The sequence below is a fragment of the Barbatula barbatula genome (assembly GCF_947034865.1).
Source record: "Barbatula barbatula genome assembly, chromosome: 12".
In the NCBI taxonomy this organism is placed as follows: domain Eukaryota; kingdom Metazoa; phylum Chordata; class Actinopteri; order Cypriniformes; family Nemacheilidae; genus Barbatula; species Barbatula barbatula.
Genome location: NC_136775.1, coordinates 4,006,902 through 4,029,637, shown reverse-complemented (window position 1 = coordinate 4,029,637; position 22,736 = coordinate 4,006,902). Strand labels below are relative to the sequence as shown.

The following is a 22,736-nucleotide window of genomic DNA, read 5'->3' as shown; positions in this document are numbered from 1 at the left end:
CCTTGTGCTTCCGTCTCCTTTTCTCTCGTCATGTCCATTCCCCCAGGTGATGAGGCCCCCGGGCGTGGAGTAGAGCACAGTCTCGTGGGTACCCCCGGCCTGTAAAGGGCGATGGGGGTATGTAACGAGCAAGGCGGGACAAGAGCCATGAGGGAACTGCGAGGCCGGTGACGCAAGTAATAATGAGTGTCAGCTGCACGTTGCAACGGTCTCGCATCTCTCACGGAGGAGCTTTGGGAGCATAAAAGGATGAGTGACAGGAGGGTACGATGAGAGAGAACCAAGTCTGGACTTTATATTGTGGTTTAGTGTGTTTGTATGGCCGGCTCATAACGGCTCATCATGGATCATAACTTTTTGTCAGTTACATACAAAGGTAATACAAATGAAATAAATATAGTGGAAAACTTAAAGGCGGACGTCCATTTTTAATGTAAGTGCCAATAAATGAATTTCTTGTGACTAAATTATGTTTTTTATCAACGCTCACGTGTAGGTTGTCGTCAATACGTCATAGGTCAAAGAGCATATGGGTCACATGACAAAGTACATCGGAAATGTATTCATACTACCTTCACTCGTACTATATAGAACATACTGTTTAAACGGCCGATAGTACTTATTCAAATTCATTACGTACTGTCACAGTATGCGATTTCGGACACAGCCACAGTCTTAACTTAGTGGCTTAGTGTTTATGCAAAGATGAATAATCAAACTAATAAAAACATGTCATAAGATCACTTTATTTCCAAGTTGCATGTGAATGCATTCCTATCCAGTAGTCATCTGTACAATCTTGGTATTCCTGTGTGTTCACTGGCAATTACAAACCCTGCTCAAGCTTCACTCCAACCTGTTAGAATGCCGTAGCATTTTCCTCGGTTGTCTTCCTGTAAAATATCCCCTTCACATGACCGGAACACGGCTTTATCCTACGCAGCATCTCTCCCGACCCCGGGGTCAGCACCTTCAGATTTCATTTCAGTAGAACGAACACTAAGGAACAGGACAAACATTCAACCTTTCTGGATCCATTAGCGTCGTGATCAGTCTTGTGCGCTCTGACAGTTCACCCCCAACACGCAGACAGCAAATCATCCTCAACCGCGTAATGAGAGCGGAAACGCAGAGACATTAAACGTAGCGGCGTGTTGTCTCACATGTGGAGAAAGACACGTTTAACAGCCGGAGACGTAAATTTGACACATAACATCGTCTAAAGGGAAGAAATCAAGACTAAAGGATCTCAGGGGGAGGACATGTGTCACAAATCTGTTCTCTCTGGTTTAACTTCACAATGCAAAAAACCTGCTCGAATACTATCTTATTGAAAAGAAAATTATTTATATTTTGAGTACGTTCATGTTCTGACATGGTTCTTTTATTCACCCTCATGTCATTTCAAAGCTGTATGACTTTCTTTCTTCTGCAGAACACAAAATAAGATGTTTTGAAGAGCGATTGTAACCAAACAACACTGGTCCCCGTTGACTTCCATTGTATGTACACAAAAAAGACAATTCTCAAAATATCTTCTGTTTTGTTCCACAGAAGAAAGCAAGTCGAACATGTTTGGAATGACACAAGAGTGACTAAATGATAAAAAATCTTAAGTTTTGGATGGACTATCCCTTTAAGGAGAAAAATGCTCTGTCTTGTGTGCATTAAAACATGCATCCAAGCCGAATTCCTCACGTATGCAGCCACGATCAGCTGTAAAGGTCAAAGTTTAGATGTAGGTTACGTCATGTGAAGAACTACAGCATCAGCTAGAGAAGCTTATGTAAGATAACCAGTATCTCATTAACAGAATTAGGTGACTTAGGAATTAAGGCTAAAACAGACTTCATCGTTCTGCACCTGAAGTGCATTTCCCATATCACTCCAAGGTCTACACTTATTCCATTACTGCAGGCTTATGTCCACATGGATGGATTTATACCCCGCTATTCTCCAACATTAACAGCACGCCACAAGCACTCATTCCGGCGCGTACGCTCGCCTGCTATAAAAGCACTCTCATTTAAGGAGATCGAACGCTCCGTCAGGGTCATTTTCATTTCAAAACATTAAAACGCTCTAACCATCTCTCATGGAGCTGAAAATCACGGAATCATTTGGGTGGGGTACGTGAGGGTGGGTTATTAAAACGCAGCGGGATATGTGGTCTTAATGGCAGATAAAAGAGAATCCAGAAGAATGAAAAATCACAAATGACGTCTCTTTAATATCTCAATTGTTTCTTCTTGACAGCAATTGAATATGGGTTCAATGGAAACGTCTGCTCTTTTGCATTTCAACAATGTCACAAACTAAGTTCGGCAAAAAAGTCAATATTATTGAAGATTTCAAGATGAACGATCATCTTGTTTCCAAGATGCTTTGCTTGATTTTGAATATGTTTTGTAAACTAGTTTGGGACTGCTATTTAATAGCCTTAAACTTAACTTATAGGCTCTTCATTCATCAGTCACCCACTTTTTTAAACAAACTACATATAGTATGATGTCAAATATCGTGAAAAGTGGGTCGTGGCTTGATGTCCATGAGAAAATATGGCTTCCATGGCCAAACCAGTTAAGAACCACTGAGCAAAAGCATCGCCATTACTGGTAAACTGAATGAACACAAAGGAAAATTTGGACATGTAATGAAGGACCATCTTGATTTGGGAAGACATCTCTTTCATTCATCTTTTTCATTCATTTTCACAACTGTGCTTTCAACTCAACAACACAACGAAATGACCGGAGATGAAAGGAGAGCTGTATCTTGTGACCTCACAATCCCTTTGCACCAGCCGGCACAAGTAACAACACTTGGATTTATTTTGTATCTTTGGGGAGTCCTGCTTACTGAGATGCACAACCTTTCAGAAATAAATCTAGGACTTGTAGCTTTGATAGTGGAAATACTGCAAAACTTTAGAGTATGACTCTATAAAAGAAATGTAGACTGAATAACTAAAATAATCTGGTTTGGGATGAATTTGACAAGAAATGTTTGAAATCAAACAGAACGTTTCAACAACACTTACTTTGGGCTTTCCAAGTTCTGTCTGTATTTACTAAAGACACGTAGTGAAAATTAAGTCTGTATTTGTATGAGTTTCCTCTTCAGAAAAAGCATGTATTAAACCCTGCCTGCCCTAATTTGCTCTGCTGTTGGTAGATTGCGTTGGACTTTATGGGAATGAGATATTGCGCCTGTGTTTGTTAACGTGCGCCTTGTTCACCCGCAGACGTTTCCACTCCCATTGGGACTTTTTTAAAATGTTGCTGTTTCATGATGCTCAGAAAATGTCTCCACAAGCTAAAAGCTAAAGTTTACTTTCAATTCATCTTTAAAATGTCTTAAAGAGCACAGGTTTTTTTTCCCTTCGGGTCCGTCTACAGAACGTGAGTTTCTGCATAAATTGAAATGAATGTTCCTGGTTGCTGAATACATTCCAGTTTGCTGCAGATTTATGTGCGTTATTGAATTACATGTGAATTACATGTGGGGAAAATTTGTGAGTCAAAAAACTTCATGAGAAAGACGAGGTATGAAAACACACGCACACACACATGCCCATCATCACACTTTTACCTATCGTGTATCCACGCTTCAGTTCACTGCACCGTGGACCACGACGTTGGGAATTGGTGGCGTTGTTTTCTTGCACCTCAGATTCCGTTGTCTTGGCAACGGGTGGTGAAGATCTGTTTAAGGACAGACTCGGGATGAGACGAGCAGGAAAACTCTGAGAGCCGATATCCACCGACTGGGACTTCTGCTTCAACCTGTTATAAAAAGAAGAACGGGAGTGTGGCGGTCATTCCTCATGAATCAACAGTGTTTATAAGATGCTTAAGGCCTGTATTTAAAAGTTCCAATATATTTTAAATAAATGAAAACTATATATATATTTTACAGTGGTGCTTTAATTGACAGCATTCTGTGGTTTTCGGGAATCCCTAATGCTTTCAAAATGTCTACTTAACCATTTCTTTCTTCTACTTAACATTTTTGATCTTTCTTATTTCAATTTCCGTGCATGACCTATCAGTAAATGTTCTTGAAAACGTCTTGCTTGATGAGGTCAAAAAGCTTTTTTGGCGTTTGTCAGAAAGATTTCTTACTTTTTTTACCCATCCGTACCATTCGTCAACCTCCATTGTGCTATATAACACCCATATTTCACAACCCAATAAATTCCTAGCAAAAATCTAATAAATTCCTTGCATTTTCCTTTTTTTACTGAAAATCCTGTTTCACTTGAAATAATGAAATAAAACACTTTCACTAAAAGCCCACAAATGTCATTCTGACCCACGTTCTGGAACACGGATGACCTAAAATTCAATTTGTGATGATTATTAAAAGTGTAGAGGCATTTCACTTTGATTGCTTAATGGATTGTAAATGTCTGCTCTCCCAATGTAAATCTATTTTGTGTCATCCATGAGTCCCATGGCACATACATTTTATCAGTATGTGTATTCCCTGGAAATTAAACCTGTGACCTTGGTACAGCACTACCAATTATACTACAGGAACATGTCATATGATAAAAGACATAAAATAATATTATATAGCGATGTAAATGGAATGGATCGTATGCCCTTAGGTCGCTCTGAAACATTCTCAGGCTTAACTACAATCGTAAAGGTTTAGGAGTTTGTACAAATACAAAAAATCGACTTCTTTGCTGGGGGAAACGTTCAAACTTTAAATTGATTTAGATTAAAACATGAACCGGAAACAGGAGAGACATAGAGTTGAATATTGTCCCTTCTATCCGTGTGCGGTTTCAGAACAGCGCCACCAGCTGGTCATACAATAGAAAAAGTGGTTAAAGGGATAGTTCATCCCCACAAAAATATACATCATAATTAATTTAACCTTGTGTCATTTAAAACCTTTATGACTTTCTTTTTCTGTGGATTTTTGAAATGTCTATGGATTTGCGTCCATACAATATACGCAAATGGGAGGTTGTTTGCTTACCTACATTCTTTAAAACATCTTATTTTGTGTTCTGTTGTATGTCATATTGTTTGGAAAAAGTATTTTTGGGTGATCTGTTCCTTTAAGATGATTCTTGACCTTGAGACTGCTTGTTGCTTAAATTGCGTTTTTGGAATTACTATATTCCTCAGTTATATGTATACGGCTACCACATTTTTTTGTTACATATCAGAATTAGAAAACAAAGAAAAGACACCACCAGCGCAATGCGACACGACAACGGCTAGTTCTTAATGGGACAAGTGTGGACAAAACTTAAAACGACTATGGGTTCTAATGTGTTCTTTAGTCTTTTATCATTTCAGGTCACGCCATGCCGCGTCCGGTGTGGACACGGTGCGAGAGGACAGATGCTGATCTCACGAGCCAGTAATGATTCTAATAGCACAGATAAATAACGATACACCATGCATTCAGAATGGAAAACTTCATATAGAGACATCCAGAAATTATTTTCTGTGTACCATCCAACACAGATGTCTGTTTGTAGGCATGTCATTTACGCACCTGTCTAAACAAACAGTTCCCCTATAAAAAGCCTGGAGCAACTGTGACTGCATGTTGATGGCAAACTCCAGGTGCAGCACACCCACCCAAAAAAAACAAACGCATTACACAATACATGCAATCTACCTGAGAACAAACACCGGCTGACAAGGTTACACAGTGGGAAACCCAACAAAAACAAGTCAGAAAATACACAAGGGTCCATCTCAGCGCACTAAAAATACACCCTGACGATGGCTGTGTCCAACTATCTTGTGAGCTGCCTATGTAGGCAACATTTTAATGCATCACAGACATGCTTCTGTACTAAAAATCACGTTGGTATTATTATTAAAAATACATGTTATAAACAGTAGTTGTAAAAGAACTCATGTGACACTAATATTTTGGGGAGACAGCTGGTTATGATTAAAAAAAGTTGGACAGGTACATCTGCACTTCGAAGAGAACATACATGATATGCATCACGTGAGATTGTTAAACACTACAAACGTAAAAAATTGTTTTTGCGTTAGGTGTGGTCAAAATATCAATATGAGGCGGCATGAATAATTAACAATCGAAAGGAATATTAAGGTCGAGAGATTATTCATGCGACATGCTCGGTCATACAAGCTACAATCAAATCTCATTGTGCACCCTTGGTCAGACATTCATTTGATATCTCAATTTAGACGCTCCTGCTGTGACTGCAAAATGGGTGCTTTTGAATTGGAAATGAGGGACGAATGGCGTAACGATGCAGGGGTCCTGCCTAGGCCCTGTTTGCGCTGTGATGCTGGCCGTGTATTAACTAGCTGGCAAGCCGCTGCTCCTCCATACGGCTGAGAAGTGGTGCCAATCATAGCCAAGGCTTTATCTATTATTTACAGCTCAGCGAAAGAGAGAGAGAGGGCTTGCCAGCTTCCAGCCTCCGTAACAGCAGATGTAAACAACAGCACCAGTTTCCTTCGAAACATTAATAACCACCACCGCCATGCCGCATGAGTTCTGCTTTGATTAGGAGAACATATCACACTGAACCTGTACTTAAACCATCAGACCCAACCATCACTGTTCAAGTGTTTATGTAAACAACATTCTCCTTCAATTAAGGGGAAGATTATTTGATTTAGAGAGGTAAAGTCGACATGAAATGGGTACAGAACATCCGCCGTAAAACGCTGGAGATTAGTTTTCTGAGAAAGTCTGAATAATCAGATCGGGCTCATCTTTGCTCCTAAGCTGATGGGCAGAAGGAAGAGATCTTGTAAGGTTACTAAGGCGGATGCCGTAATACAAATCTCATCAAAATTAAAACTGGTTACATGTCAGAGTACTATTTCATTTTAAATAAAATAATAAAATCGATTAAGAAAAAATTATTTTACTCACATTTCCAACTATGAATATAACTTTGGTTAGCCTATAATAATGATTCATAAAAAGAACTCTCATTTGACTTCATCACGTAAAAACAACTACTTAAAATATCCTGCAATTTCTGTTTAAAACAGAGATGGCGATAGAGAGCCGGAAACTACAAACTGCACCTAAAGAAACAAAGTAGGGTGACCACCCGATCCCTCTTATGTCAACTCGCTGGATAAGTCACTAAAACATTGTAAGCTGTGTAGCTTTGAAACTGTTTATAGGGACTATTATGAACTATTATTATAGGAACTATTATTAGGAAACTATTATTTCATTATTCGTCTGTTCTTTATTCCTTCACTTTTCTCTTTTTGAGAAGATCTATGATATGATAGGTATGATAAGTCCACGTCTGATGCTCAAAATTTAAAGGGACAGTTAACCTTAAATTGAAATCGCCAACTTGTTTTAGCCAATGTTAAATATCATTTGATCTATGCCTTAATTATGTCGTAGTTGGAATGGACTAAATAACCAATTAATTTTACGAGCTAAAAGGTATAGAAATTTTTCATTCTGTTATTATATAACAGTTTTACGCGACCATTGAGTGGTGTCCCACTGAAACGTATTACCTGACCCACATTTGGTTTGTTGTGTGGTGGTCACCCTACCTATATAGTAAATCATATAATAAATACAAATACAGCAGCGACAATCTAGCAAGAAACGTGCATCATAATCGTCATAATATACACTTTTGGTCAAAAGTTTAGTATCACTTCCTCTATTCTTTATGTATATTTTTTCCACATTTTTAAATAATAGTAAAGCCGGTAAAACGTGTCACAACCAACGTCCTCTCATGGCAAAAACATAGCTAATTTTTGCTAATTTGTACATCTCATTCGTACATTTTCGTATGATTTAGTTTTGCAGGTTGAGGGCCAGCGTTAGGGGTAAGGCTTCAGCAATGCTTGTTTTTTAGTAATCGTACATTTGTATTATTAAGAACATACAAAATCATACGAAAAGGCCACCTTGTAAAATAGTCATGAATTCCCTGTGTATGTCGGAATTGTGTAATTATAAGTAAAAGCATCCAAAAAATGAACTCCAAGTTATATCTTCGCATCTTCAAAGTCACACTTTGTCTAGAATTAGCAAAATCGTACACTCAGCATTTTATCATTGTGATCTCCACCTTGGAAGCTTTTAGAAAAATATCTAACAAAATTTCAATTATTCTTGACTCTCATTGGCTGCTTGTTATTTATTATTTGGTCCAAGTAACCTATTTCAATTTTTGTATTATAATGTAGTTTTCGAATAAAAGAAATGAATACGTTGGCACAATAATGTTTGTCTACAACTGAAACATGCACCTTCAAACCAGTGTTGGGTAAGTTACTCTGAAAAAGTCATTAATTTCTAGTTACTAATTACATTAGTACATTCATAAGATTACTGTACAAATTACTCAAACTAAAAAGTGTTTAATAACTTATTACTTTCTATATCTTATATCAACCTTGATTAGTTAAGTGATTCAAGGATAGACATAAAACGGCTCTTAATTCATTGCAATAAATACTATAAAACTACATAAAGCGCTCTTATTAACTGACTTAAGTATTACAAATGTGAGAAAGATACATTGATGCATGCATTTTAAAGTAAGACTTTGAATTTTAATGTAAATGCCAGTATTGTATATATTCGAGGTATCTGAAGTAACTGTAATTAAGATACAGAAAAATGATTTTAAGGGAAAAGTAATTAAATTACAGTAACTAATAACTTAGTATAACTACACCCAACACTGTTTGAAATCATGAACCTTTGACCGGTAGTGTATATTGAGCTGTGTACTCAGAATGTATTCAGCTCTGTCTCTCTTCACCAGCTCACTGGATCGGCTCATAGGATGTTGGAATCAGCAGGAAAACAGGGTGCTGGGAAACCGCAGAGAGATTAAACGCTTTGGCAGGCGGTGGATGGCTTCTGTAAGCGCGCCTGCTCTTTATCGTGGCCAACAGAGTACGACGGGGACACAATGAGGGGGGCTGAAGCAGATCTGTGTGTATGTGCTACGACAGATTTTTATCTTTGAGCTAATGTGTGAGGGGGAGAGAGGAAGAGTTGGCATTCCGTCCTTCTCATCCTCTTACCGCACACACTATTATGCGATGTGGTCACGTGATCTGGCGAACAAAACATAAACAACATGAACGCTTATATCACTCAGGTGGGTCTGAGCTTAGAAACCATAAAAGTTGAAAGCCATCAGTTATCATTCAGTCTCATCTCAATGAAAGTTGCGTAAGACCGCCTGAACGTATAGTATGTGACACTTGTTTCCACGGTCACTTATTTTCGAGCCGATCCCCTGAACCGTAAATCCCATGTGACATCACTCTGACATCATTCGTGATGGTAATTGGATGATGTCAATGGAGAGATTGGATGTCTCAAACTGTGAAGGCAGATGGGCCAAAAAACGTGTCTATTACATTTCACAATTGTAAACTGGTAAAATGTCACCTATAATATACCGTAATTAAACATTTGCCGTACATGTGTTGTTTGCAAAAAGAAACAAAATGAAACGTATTTTTCGCAGTATGACAATATGACAGAGACCCCTGGGTGATATTAACATGACCGCAGTTCATGCAATGAAACTAAATGAGAAGATGAAAAGTAATTTAATTTAAAAAAGACAAGAAGCCTCTTGGGGACCTCGTGGCGATGTGACTCACAAAAGAGTTATGAGATGTTGGCCTTGACAGTCCTCCGGATTTCAAACGGCTCAATCAGGTCAGTGAAGAAGAAGTAATACAACCAGCGATGAATACAAAATAACACAATCTGATTTACCCTAATGAATAAAACCATCAATGTTGGGCTGCCTGAGATAATTCGGAAGAAAGAAAACAGAAAACCTGTTTCTAAAGTATTTTTAATGTAAAATATTTATATGATATATAAAAACCAAAATATGTGACTTACTAATACAGTCTAATAGCAATGCTGGGTTATTTTCAATATTTAATTAACTCGGAAAATGTTTAGATTTGACCCAACACAAAACAGACCATCTATTTGGATTTAAACAACCCAGCGCCTATAACCCAGAGTAGCATTTATAACCCGATGCTTGGGATGGTTACTTTTTGATCCAATGCTTGACTAAAAAGAACCCAGCACTTTTTATCAGTTGGAGAAATTGACACAACCCCTATGACACATAGTTCTTGTTTTAGGCATTAGAGGCAGGAGTCAAAAACTTCCAATGTACTGTCAGAAGCCATCAAAGCATGTATACACATTTATACCTAAATTGTACATAGCAGGAGCTTTATAAAGCATTCCCTTCCAAGTGTATCTATAAAGAAAAAAATGATAAACATTCCCATGAGAATAAAAAAAACACATGGATGAAATCTCCATGCTAGACAGCAATGAGATTAAATTGAAAGCAAATTGCTAAATTTCTCCCGAGAAAGAGACCTCACAAACACCTACAGAGTTTCAAAATCTGCGATTCAAAGTCAATTTAATTGAAGATCTCAATATGAACTTAAACATTTTTCATCAAATGAACCTAAATCCGGATTATTTTACCTAAACAGTCAATATTCGTTTGCCAGCTTTATCCTCTTTTACTGTACAAAGCAATTTAAGAAAAACATCTGACACCAAGTTGACACGTGAATAAAACACAACAGAGAGCTCCATCAAATCCTATGAGCCATTGAAGAGCAAAGCCTGAATATAATGTTCCTCTGGGTTTAAAAGCACAGTTGAGTTAAAACTGAAGCACATAAACATAATCCAAAACAGCTTTCCACAGTGTTGTGAAATAGACTGTCTGCACAGTAAACAGCTCCGGGCTGGAACAAACGTTTGGTCACATTAAAATTCACAGTACTGATGTTTAATACCACAGGCAACAGGGTGCTATTTCACTTTTTATACATATTTTGATTCATAACTGTCTCCATAGAAAACCTAAAAAACTAATAAAATCCGGTTATTTTTATAAACAGTATGACAGTTATGGAAATGCCCTCATGTGACCTCTTGGTGTTTGGAAAGTCATTGGACAAAACTCCTTCAAAGAACACTTAAAAGTGTCATCGTGTACCATGTCCATCAAACTAGAGCAGAACAATTCGATTGAAAACAGCAACAGGAAAAATCTTTAAACACTGAATTAAAGCGTCGACATATGCAACATTCGGTGTGAGCCGAAGGAAAAATAGGACACTCTGTTCCGTTATGTGTGGGCTTTATGATTCAGTCTGTAATCTCAAAGTTTTTTCCAATTAAACTCAATCTAATGGGGGTTTGAACCAAGACAGGTCTGAGTTTTGAGAAATGAAGCAAAGCGCGAGTTTCAATTATATGCATTTGATAATCAGTTTACTATCTATATACTGTATATATAAAATCCAAATAAGACAGAAATCACGAACATTGATGATTGAAGCCAAATAGATTGAGGTCACAGTCAAAATCTTCACGAGCACACATTTCATCTGATAATTCGGCGGTTACATAACACGCGGGAGAAGAACCCTCGCCTCTAAAAGCGACTGAACATTCTGCTCTTTTTCTCAGTCTACGCAAAGCGACCCTCATTTCTGCATACGATTTCTAATGAGACCTTTTTTCTGGTCTCAGCTGTTTAACTTCTCTCTCTGAATTTTGTACATCTGCTCTCAATGGGGGTCTCATTATAAGATATCAGTATAATCAGTATAAGAAAAACAGTGTGTGTGTGTGTGTGTGTGTGTGTGTGTATGATGAGAAGTGGAACATCTTGAGGAACAGAACAATAGAGGGAAGAAATGTTCAAAATAAACCGTAATGAAATTGCGTACTGAAATACTAACTTCTCCCAACTATACCTTTACACTACGCACAGCACTTATAGTAATCTCACAACTACACTGTGACATATGAACTAGAACAAACATCGGCTGCAATTTTGAACCTGTTTCGATCAGACTGCCAAAAGTTACATCCGCGACGCTGACATGCATCCATAAAATCATTTTAAATGTGAATGCTGCAATTAACTTGAAACTCGTGTAAGCAAACGACATACTGTGATTATGTAAATGTGATTAAGCTCGTAATAACAGTAACCATAATTGTAGTAAAATGTGAAGTGCTGTGGTTTTAATTGCGCTGTGCAGGCATGTATGCACAGGGGCAAAGCCGGGAACGCATCATATCAGGCAGCCAAATAAAACCAGCAACAGACCAATTACTGTACATCTAATTGAACATGTTGCATACATGAATATTGACAGACAGGCGACTAAAAAGGGCAAATGACAGGAGTTAGGATTGTTACATCGACTGTGCTATTTAATTCTTTGCTCCAATTATTGACTAACAAAAGTACATATCTGTGTAGGTACATATAGCCATGTTGACACAAAAAGGTTATCGGATTTATTTGCACCGAAGCTGCAATCTTTACTTTTTTTGTGTTGAAAATACACAAAAAGTTTGTAAGCAAGCACATATATCAAAAATCAGTTCTCTTTGCTTACTGAACCTTACCCGACCTGCAACTGTTATAATAATGAGATAATGGTCCGTGGGTAGTGTCAGTGTGATGTCTTTTAATTTCAACCTACCTAAGGATAGGTACATAATGTACATTTTATATAATTTTATAGTTGAACGTGATAGAGAACCAGAAGATACAGATAACATCTTTCAAGTCAGGAGAATACACTGAAAGAACTAAGAGACCCTGTGAAAATAATATTCAGTTTTTTTTAATTTGCTATTTATAGGTATATGTTTAGGTAAAATTACCGTTTTTGTTTCATTCTTTGAACTACTAACAATATTTCTCCTAATTTTCAAATCATTTTTTGAGTGAAAACTGGAGTCACAATAACAGAAAGGATCCTCTGTATTATTTCAGACCTCAAACACTGCAAAGAAAACAAGTTCATTTTCAATTTCCTCAACAAAATCGCAGTTCCCTTTCTGTCGGTCTCTCGACGTTGTGTCGACAGAATGGGGTTTGACTTGAGAATCTATCATCTCTGACTGACTTGAACAGGCCAATGAAAATTGGCGAATGAAATTTGCATGCCGGTCCCCGCCCCGGATATCCGGGTATAAAAGGGAGCCGGCGTGCTGCATTCATTCACCTTTTGTTCTTCGGAGCCTTCGCATCCTGATGCTGACGACTTCGTGGTTCTACTACTGTTGCTGGTCTTACGGCGTGGTGCAGCGGACTGTCCCTTCTCCTGTGACTTCCCCTGGGCGTCTCGGCAACTTCCAAAGCTTCTCTCTAAAAGAGTTAATTTCTTCAGCGTGGCATGTCCCGCTGTGCTCGTGGGTGCAACGCACTCATCGAGGAGGGGGACGGACACGATGTCTGCCTCAAGTGTCTGGGACTCCGGCACGCTGAGGCAGCGTTTGTGGATTCGTCATGCACGCACTGCGGGCGAATGATGATACAGACGTTGCGGTCACGGGTGGCTGTGTTCTTTCGGGAATCAGCCACCACCTCGAATGCTTCCCGTCCCGCGGCAGCAGTGGCATCAGCCCTGCCGTCCACCTCGGCGAGCAACGAGGGTGATAGGGGGATCACCGTGAGCCTCAATCCGTCAGCCCCTGGCTCGCGGACCGTTCACGCCCCGCCTCGCTCGTCTGACCGTCCCGGAAAATGCGGTACAACTGGGATTGCCTAGAGTTCATGCCCGGTCAATCTCACGTTATCCTGAGACCCCGGCCTGGCTACGTGCCCAAAGTTCCCACCACTCCCTTTCGGAACCAGGTGGTGAACCTGCAGGCGCTCCCTTCTGGGGAGGAAGACCAACAACCCCTTCCGTGTTGTGTCCAGTACGCGCGCTGCGCCTCTACTTGGATCGCACGCAGAGCTTCAGGAGCTCTGAGCAGCTCTTTGTCTGTTTTGGAGGTCAGCACAAGGGGAGGGCTGTCTCCAAACAGAGGTTGGCGCACTGGATCGTGGACGCCGTCACTACGGCTTACCGATCACAAGACCTCCCATGCCCGCTTGCAGTGAGGGCGCACTCCACCAGGGGTGTGGCCCATAGGCGGAGTTTCACATTCGAGCCAGGGGGGGCAAAAAAAAAGTCTGGAAATGACTGTGGCCGTGGGGTGAACGTCAGGACTGCTAGCGGTTGCTGCTGATCCAGAGCTGCTCGGTGTATCCTCCAAGTTCACAGCGGTGTCTGTTTGCCTGTCGTCATGATCGGTTACTGTTGTTTGTGTTGTATCTTTGTTAGATCCAGAAGACTGAATATCTGTGTCATTTGGAGCTCGACGTTTTAAAAATCTCCTTGTGTCCATATTTTTGTGTAACGAGTCCGACCAGGTAACTACAACGGTATTACATGCTAGCTAGCTGAGAATCGCTGGACTTACGTTACTTGTCACATGACCCAGAGCCCTGAATTTTTTTTTACTAAAGGAGTATATGAAATCAGATGAATTACCTACCACCATTTAGTTGTTTTATTTAAGATATTTATAATATATAATTTTTTTAAAGAATGCAATTATTTTTTTTGTTGAAACAATGCAATTACCCGTTTCAGCCGCCAGGGGGGGCAATGCTCCCCCTGCCCCCCCGCAAACTCCGTGCATGGTGTGGCCTCCTCGTGGGCTCTGGCTCAGGGCGCCTCTCTGGCAGACGTGTGTAGAGCTGCGGGTTGGGCTACGCCCAGTACCTTCGCGAGGTTCAACAGCCTCCGCGTGGAACCTGTATCAGCTAGAGTCTTACAGGACACCGCCAGGTAAGACTGGCAGCCGGTGGGCGTATGCCTGCGATAGAGCCCCTCCCCAGGTGGGACATGGCGCTATCTAGCCTCTCCTCTTCCCCCCACTTGGGCGAAGAGTAGGCATTCCATCTATCACTAAGCACTCCTCCCTTGGCCTGTTTTTGAGCTCTAGCAGTGGCTCTAACAAGGCCTAGTGCTCCACACGTAGTAACCCCCCCATAGGGCGGTTCCGTCTGATGTCTTCTCATGAATGGCTCTCACACGATGGCCCATGACCTCTCCCAGGTGTACTTTCACCTGCTCGCGACACCCTGTCGTGTCCGCATGTCTCCCACGTGCTCTCCCCTATCCGGCGAGACCGTGTGTGGATCTCCACTAAGCTCCTCCCTGCAGTAGGTAGTGGTCTCCGTAGCGCGCTCCCTCAGGGGGGAATGGCGCTTCCCAGTGGCCCTTACGGTGCCGGGCGGCTTCTCGCTGTTAAGAGAACTAGGCCTCCGTCCGTGACGGCCGGTGGAAGGGGCTCCCATCTTTTTAAGAAAGCTCTGGACTCCTTTCCTTCCACTGGAAGGTTACAATTCACGCTAGCGCTCACGTCTGACACGCTCAGGCCAGTCAGCCTCGCTTCGCGGGAGATTGTGACGCGGCACAGCGCTGTGGCGTTTTCCGAGGAACCCCATTCTGTCGACACAACGTCGAGAGACCGAAAGAAAGGGAACGTCTCGGTTACGTATGTAACCTCCGTTCCCTGATGGAGGGAACGAGATGTTGTGTCCTTCATGCCACAACGCTGGCCGCCCGCTGCAGCAGTCGGGGCACGATCCTCAGGCTCCTCAGCACAAAAGCAATGAATGCAGCACGCCTTTTATACCCGGATAACCGGGGCGGGGCCAGCATGCAATTTTTATTCGCCAATTTTCATTGGCCTGTTCAAGTCAGTCAGAGATGATAGGTTCTCAAGTCAAACCCCATTCTGTCGACACAACGTCTCGTTCCCTCCATCAGGGAACGGAGGTTACATACGTAACAGAGACGTTTTCATGTCTTGTCATGCTGTCATTCTTTCACATTGCTGTTGGACGACATTATGTCACTCCTGAGGTTTGATTTTGTTGAAATTCAACAGACACTGGACTGCATTTGCCTTAGTACATCTAGAAATGCTTATTTTTTCAAATCATAAATGCAACAAAACAGTGTTAATCTATAATCACTTGAGTGAGCACCAAATGTAGTTTTCTAGCTCCCTCGAAACGACCTTTGTGTTTTATCTAAATGAGTTATTAATCCTGTACAATGTAAATGCGAACACGCTGTTTCCCTTGTGGCTAGGATGTAATGATTTGTCTCCTGTTTGACAGCATGTGCCTCTTAAACGGGACAGTTTAGCTTTTATCAGAATGTGTCTTCTTAAATCAACACCAAGCAGAGGTGCTGCTATTTATTTAGCAAAACGTGTCAATATCACTGAAACACGTCCTGCAGACAAGAGCTGATAACAGAGGAGTTATTAAGAACCCTGAAAACCAGTCTGATTTATTACTGCACTAAATAAACGTTACGCCGGGGCATATTTCTCTCTTGCCGAATCAGTGTGTATCTCTCAAGCTGGGTGTTAGTGAGAAATCCTGATACACACACAAGCACGCACAACCTCAGGCATTGAGTTAACTGCAGTCTTTCAATAAGTCTGCAGTTGCTAGCCACATTTCAGTTTTTCCTCGTCCTCATTGGTGGAGAAGAAGGACACAGAGCAAATATGATTGGATGAGAACACTGATGATTTCAGCAGAAAGCTGAGCAGGGGGCTGCTTAGGAGAGAGAGAGTAGAAGAGATGAGAGAAAATGAAAGAAGGGGAGAAAGAAAAGAGGAAGGCAGAGGAAATGAAAGGAGATGAGGAGAGCGGAGGAAAAGGAGAGCAGATGAGAGTAAGAAATGAAGAAGAGATGGAGAAAAGAGGAAAGAAGAGAAAAGGGAGGAGAAGAGAAAAGGGAGAAGAGCAGAGATGAGAAATGAAGAAGGGAGGAAATGGAGAAGAGAGGATAAGAGAGGAGAGAAATGAAAGAAGGGAGGAATTGGAGAAGAGAGTATAAGAGAGAGAGGAGAGGAGAGGGAGGATAGGAGAGAAATGAAGAAGGGAGGAAAGGGACAAGAGGAAGATGATGTGAGTGCATAAGATAAGAGGGAGATGAGGAGAGAAAAGAGAAGAGGAAGAGAGGACAGAACAGGAGAGATGAAAAGAGGATATGAATAAGAGGCGTGGAGAAACTCCACGGAGACTGGAGACTGAGAAATTAGGAGGGGAGGAGATAAGAGAGAGAAGAGGAGGAGATGGAGATGAAGAGAGAGGAGGAGAGAAATGAAGAGGAGAGGACAGAGAGAAGAGGAAAGAAGAGGAGGAAAGACTAAATAAGATGGAGAGGCGAGGAGAAGGAGAAGAGGAAATAATGTAGGAGGAGAGGGAGAGATCAGATAAGAGAAGAGGGAAAAGAGGAGATAGGAGGAGAGAAGATAAAAAAGAGGATAAGAGGAGAGAGGGATGAGGAGAGAAGAAAATGAAAGGTGGACAAGGAAACGAGAAAAGAGAGAGGAGAACAGAGGAGAGTTCACACGAGAAACGAAGAGGAGATTGAAAAGAAGAGTAGAGGAAAGAGAGGATTAAAGAGGAGAGAAGAGAAAAGGGGAGGAGGAGTGGGAGATGATAGGACAAAGAGATGAGGAGAACACAGGAGAGAAATGAAGAGGTAAGGAAAGGGAGAAGAGAGGAGTAAAGAAGAAGAGATCGAGATACGGGAAAAGAAAAATAAGAGAACCAGAGCGCAGGAAGAGAGTGTGTGAGGAGGCGTGAGGAGTCTGATCCAGGAAAGATCAGACTCATTTGTTTGAATGCACACTGTAATGAGACCAGGGTCACCAGACCCGCTCACATCAGACCAGTTACCATGAACAGCAACAACCATTACAAACCCCCCACATACAGCCATCGAGAAGAGAGATACACTCATCCCTCACGCCTCACTCTTTCCTTCATGAAACAAGCAAAAATCACATCTAGACAGATGACTTCACTGTCGTACTAAAACGTGGAAAATAATTGTAAAGAATGAGTGTGTATAACTAGTAGCTGGTAGGACTCGTCTCTCTACCATCACATCACATCTGCTTCAGCTGGCAGGGACCGGTAAATGGAAACATGGCACATCTGCGCAGCCTCAGAACACTGGCACTGGATTACGATGGGACGACGAAACATTTGCCGCTTCAAACCTGCAGTGCAAATCAGCATCCAAATGGCTTCTAATGTGGGTAAGATTTAAGGCCTCTAATGGCTCGTATGGACAGACTCCTGGATCAGATGGTGGTCCGGGCTCCTATGGCGATCATCTCTCGGGCTGACCTGTGGATTGTCACGTTATGTTCCAACACTTCCCATTCACCAGTCAGTCTGCACTGGCACAGGGCAGCTGGCGTGAAAACCTCACCCTTATATCTCCTCAGTTGCTACACAGAATGAGTGGCCACCATGCTGGCATGACTGTGCACAATCTGGGCCGAGAGCGCTCTACGATGAGAAAGAGAAAACGGGGCTAGCTTATACATTCATATCGCTATAACACTACAATTAAAACAAGAGTAATGTTATCGGGTCAACACAAGTTAAGCTTCTTCACCTACACTTGTTGACTGCAAAATCTCTTTGGGCGTCTTCTAAATGACTAAATGTAAATAAAATGTCATATTTTTGCAAAAGCACTTGCACAAATTATTCGGTAAGGCTTTGCTTATTTTTTCAAGATATAAACTCGGAATCATCTTTTTGAGATGGAACTACTTTTCCAGGCGGATGAATGTAAACAGCTTTGCATCATTTTCCGGTATCATCGAACATATGAAATAAAGGTTACCAGCTACTTTTACATAAGATACGGTTAGTATATTATTTTGTTATTTTTAATTCATTTTGTATTTTTAATACAAAAATACTGCCAAACGATTACACAGTGTCACGCCCGACTTTTTTATAGTTCATTATTGTGATAATATTTCTTTTCATGTAGCATCAATGTTATATTAGCTCATTATATACAATATATTTGATTTACTGCAAGTGATAAAGTTTGATAAAGTTGATTTTCCAATTGTCACTGTCAGAAAATTCGAGAAATGTCTGTAGCACAGGGAAGGTACCGTTGATGGTAAAACAATTATGGGATTTAGTTAAAAATGAATTAGGTTAATCGCATCCAGAATAAAAGTATGTGTTTACATAATATATGTCTGTTTACTGTGCATATTAAATTTGTATTGATAAAAACATACACATACATGTATATATTTAAGAAAAATATAAAAAGTATTTATATATAATTTAAATTATTGCTAAATATAAACAATTGCAATATTACTTAAATAGGTATACATGTATGTGTTTATAAATAGAAATACAAAATTAATATTATGTACACAAACTTTCATCCTGGATACGATTTATCGAGATTAATAGTTTGACAGCCCCGATTTGTAATCAATAAATTCCCAATTTACTTCCATCATCAGCACTTCATACTGTGACGCCAGTCAAAATGGTTTTCTGTGTTAATCCACATTGTGGCCTCAGATGCTGTCGAGAGAGCTTGTGTTAAATCCGGCACATTCCTTGAACAAACATGGCAAGCTTCATTTTAAAATTCCTGTCATGTTCAGGATCAGGTATATCAGGCGTTTTCTTCTGGAAAGTGATTTAGGACTCCAATTACATTTTAATATTAAATATGAATTCAATATTGACGCTCTTAATTTTCAATACGTGTGCATCATTCACATCAAATATTTAACTTCCACATGCCCTCATGCATTCTTATTAAACATAAACATCCTTTATTAAGGACTAATATACATTGATTCATGATAAACAAATCAGGACTGGATGCGGTACAGAAAATATGCAAATAAAAACCTAGGCCTGACCCAACAACGTGGAGTAGGCCCATGCGTGCCATATTTCATCTAAATTACAGTAACAGTTCATCCAAAAAAACAAATCTGTCATCATTTATTCAACCTAATGTCATTGTAAACATGTAAGACTTTCTTCTGTGAAACACAACATAAACATTTTAAGAAGTGTTTGATGTCTATACAATGGAAGCCACCTGTGTTATTTGGTTACCAACTACAAAAAATGTATTTTGTGTTCTGCATACATGTCTGAAATGACAAAGGTGAATAAAAAATAAAATAATTGACATTTTTTGTGAACTTTCCTTGTACGCATAAACAATATAGAGAAACTCAGCTGGTTCTTGAATGTAACTGACTAGCTGTCGCATTCTCATTCGGTGGGTCCTCGTCTTCATTCCAGTTATGAGCATAATGACGTTCATCGCTCTGAGAATAATAGCATTCATCTTTACCGCACTTTGCAAGAACAATCGTGAGATTTCATTTCGTCGAGACAAAGAATCAGTGGAAGTACCACTTGATTGAATTGTGGCTGATGAAGGGAACATTTTGGACTTTCGCTGGTAGCGCCGTATGTTCTCCACGTCTTTAAATTGGTCTTATTTGAATGCGTCACATTGTGTGACAGCTGCAATCATGTACCGCTACTGAAGTGAGTTGAATGAAGAACATTGTTGTGCTGTGAAAGCTTATGATTACCAGAAATAACAGGCCACGGGATGAGAGAAAGAGATGAATTGAGTAGCACTCAGGTAGAATGAATGGCTTTCTGAATCGCTCTTTTATTTATGGCCTCATGCCTGCGTTTTTGACAACACGCATCAATTTACATTCACGCAGCAGGCAGAAACTTCCACCAAAAGCAAATTGCGCAATGTGTTTGTGCTGTTTTATCAGTATGTGCTTTCTCTGGGAATCAAACCCATGACACGTTGTAAGCAAGATGCACTACCAGTTGAGCTACTTTACTATTTTAAACTCTTTCTCTCTTCCTTTCCTTCACTCACGAACGAAACTCTCACTTCCAGTCTGTGGATCTACAACCTCTCTCCAGCTATGTCCTCCCTGTCTTCCTCCATCTGGACACAGCAGATGGTGGCAGAAAATGAGATGGGGATACAATCAAGCGGTCATCGACTCAATGCATCGTCTAAGGACCTGTTATCACTTTTCCTATTCTCTAAATACACAAGCATCTTCATCTAATGTCTGAAACACAATCAAACGGAATCACTGCATAATTGCATAAAGAAAACAGCAGTGATCCAGCTGTAACCTTGTTTCACAAGTGGTTTTTTTGGGCACGTAAAGACACTGTCCTGAGTTTAAGCCATTGATAAACGCAGGACCATGTAGCTGAGCTGCCAACACTGTAAGAGGTTTATTCTGGCGAACGCAATTGGCAAAGTTAAAGATTAAACCATTAAATACAGTAGAAGTATTAACTTGGTGCGAGTCGTCTTCATTTGGCTGTTTGTTTTGTGGCATATCTAGTCTTGCGTGGCTGTTAGTCTCGTTGCATGTATTGCCACGTGTCTTGTTGCGTTTTATGTTGTGTGCCCAGGTCTGTGCTTTAGGTCTGACATTGAAGTCTCTAATTTCAGCGGTCTGTCATCATAGGTTTGCAATTGGCAGAACTGTCAATCACAAAAATCACGACGAAAATCTTAATATAAAAGACAGACGTCGGTCTATATAACAACAAAAAGATTCCACAATCCAAGCATTGACTGACAGTAGGGCTGGGTATCGATTTTGGTGTTCAGGTTTGATCCGAATTAGATTCACAAGCTCTCGATTCGAGTCAAATACAAATCCTATAGATATTTCAAAAAAGATCATTGAACATCAGATTACAATGGTGAATTAAAAAACGAAATGAAGGGCCACAATTCTATATATTAATCTTTAAACACACTTCTGTATTTTGAAACAGAACAGTCGCATACCTTGATCAAAAAGGATCAGGTTATTTTATATTTAAGATACAGTATAACAACAAAATGTCACAAAATCAGCTCTAAAGAGAGGCTGCAATCATGTGAACCGCTGTCTTTTATGTGAAGGTGATGTTAAATTCGACAACACACCAGCATCCGCTGATCCGCACGTTAATGAATGTTCAGTGCTTGCCGAAATATGAAAGAAAAAAAATAGATTCGCAGCTTTTGAGAATCGATATCGAATCGACCGCATTTACAAAAAAAGCATGTCTTCTAGGTTATAAACGGTACGTTGAAAATAACCCCTGACCCCTCGGTTCTGTTCTGCATTTTTTTAAAGTGTTGTAAAGTTACGGCTTCTATTAAATATCATCATGCAAATTAGGCAAACCAGCTGATCAGCCTTTAATCTGCCAATGAAAAATAAACATCTGCTACCCCTGTGTTAAAAACATACAGAACGTATTCACCGGCATCGTAACACATCACATGGTTTGTTTGTCTTACTTGTATCTCTAAAAATTTTAATACAGGCTGAATATGAGATCCAGGGTCCGGGTCTCCACAAAGGAAATACTGAATGTTAAACGTTTAAAAATGACAGATTTCAGCCCCAAAGCTTTTACATTTAATAGGACCAAGCTTTAGTTGGTTTTTGGTTCATGCATGCTGCAATGCAGCACACTTCTGCTGCACCGTATAATGTTTGAAACACAAGTGTCAAGTGCAGACAAACGACTGCAAACATTATTACCTTAATATACCGTTCTGTACTGCATATACAGTCCTTACACTTACACAGCGAATAACAAATTTACAACACGCAAGCAAAAACGTGTGATGTAATAATTGGTGGAAAGTGCTTGTCCAAACAGGGGAGACAGATGTTATATGCAGTGATATATGCAGTACGTGAAGTCAGCAAAGCAAAACAAATATGAACTTTAATAAGCATACTTTCATAATAAACCTGCATGCAACAGAACTGTATTGCAACAACAAAAACAAACGTTATGTGGCCACGACCTCAACTCCTTGTAGACCTCTTCAAAGAATCAATAGCCATCGAGTAGTTTTAATTTAATTTATTACAATTCATAAACAATAAAATATGAATATAAATTAATTTTGATATAAATAAATATAAAACAAATGATGTCTGATGAAAAGGTCTAA

At 40.1% G+C, this 22,736-nt stretch overlaps 1 protein-coding gene across 3 annotated transcripts in view; it reads right to left on the bottom strand.

Annotated features, from left to right (window-relative positions):
* oxr1a (oxidation resistance 1a) overlaps positions 1 to 22,736 on the bottom strand; it is a 109,416-nt gene that overhangs the window by 57,886 nt on the left and 28,794 nt on the right. For all 3 annotated transcript variants that reach the window (XM_079469644.1, XM_079469643.1, XM_079469642.1), the window contains one exon: positions 3,592 to 3,785. In XM_079469644.1, the coding sequence (XP_079325770.1) occupies positions 3,592 to 3,785 (194 nt within the window). The remainder of the gene's footprint in view (positions 1 to 3,591; positions 3,786 to 22,736) is intronic.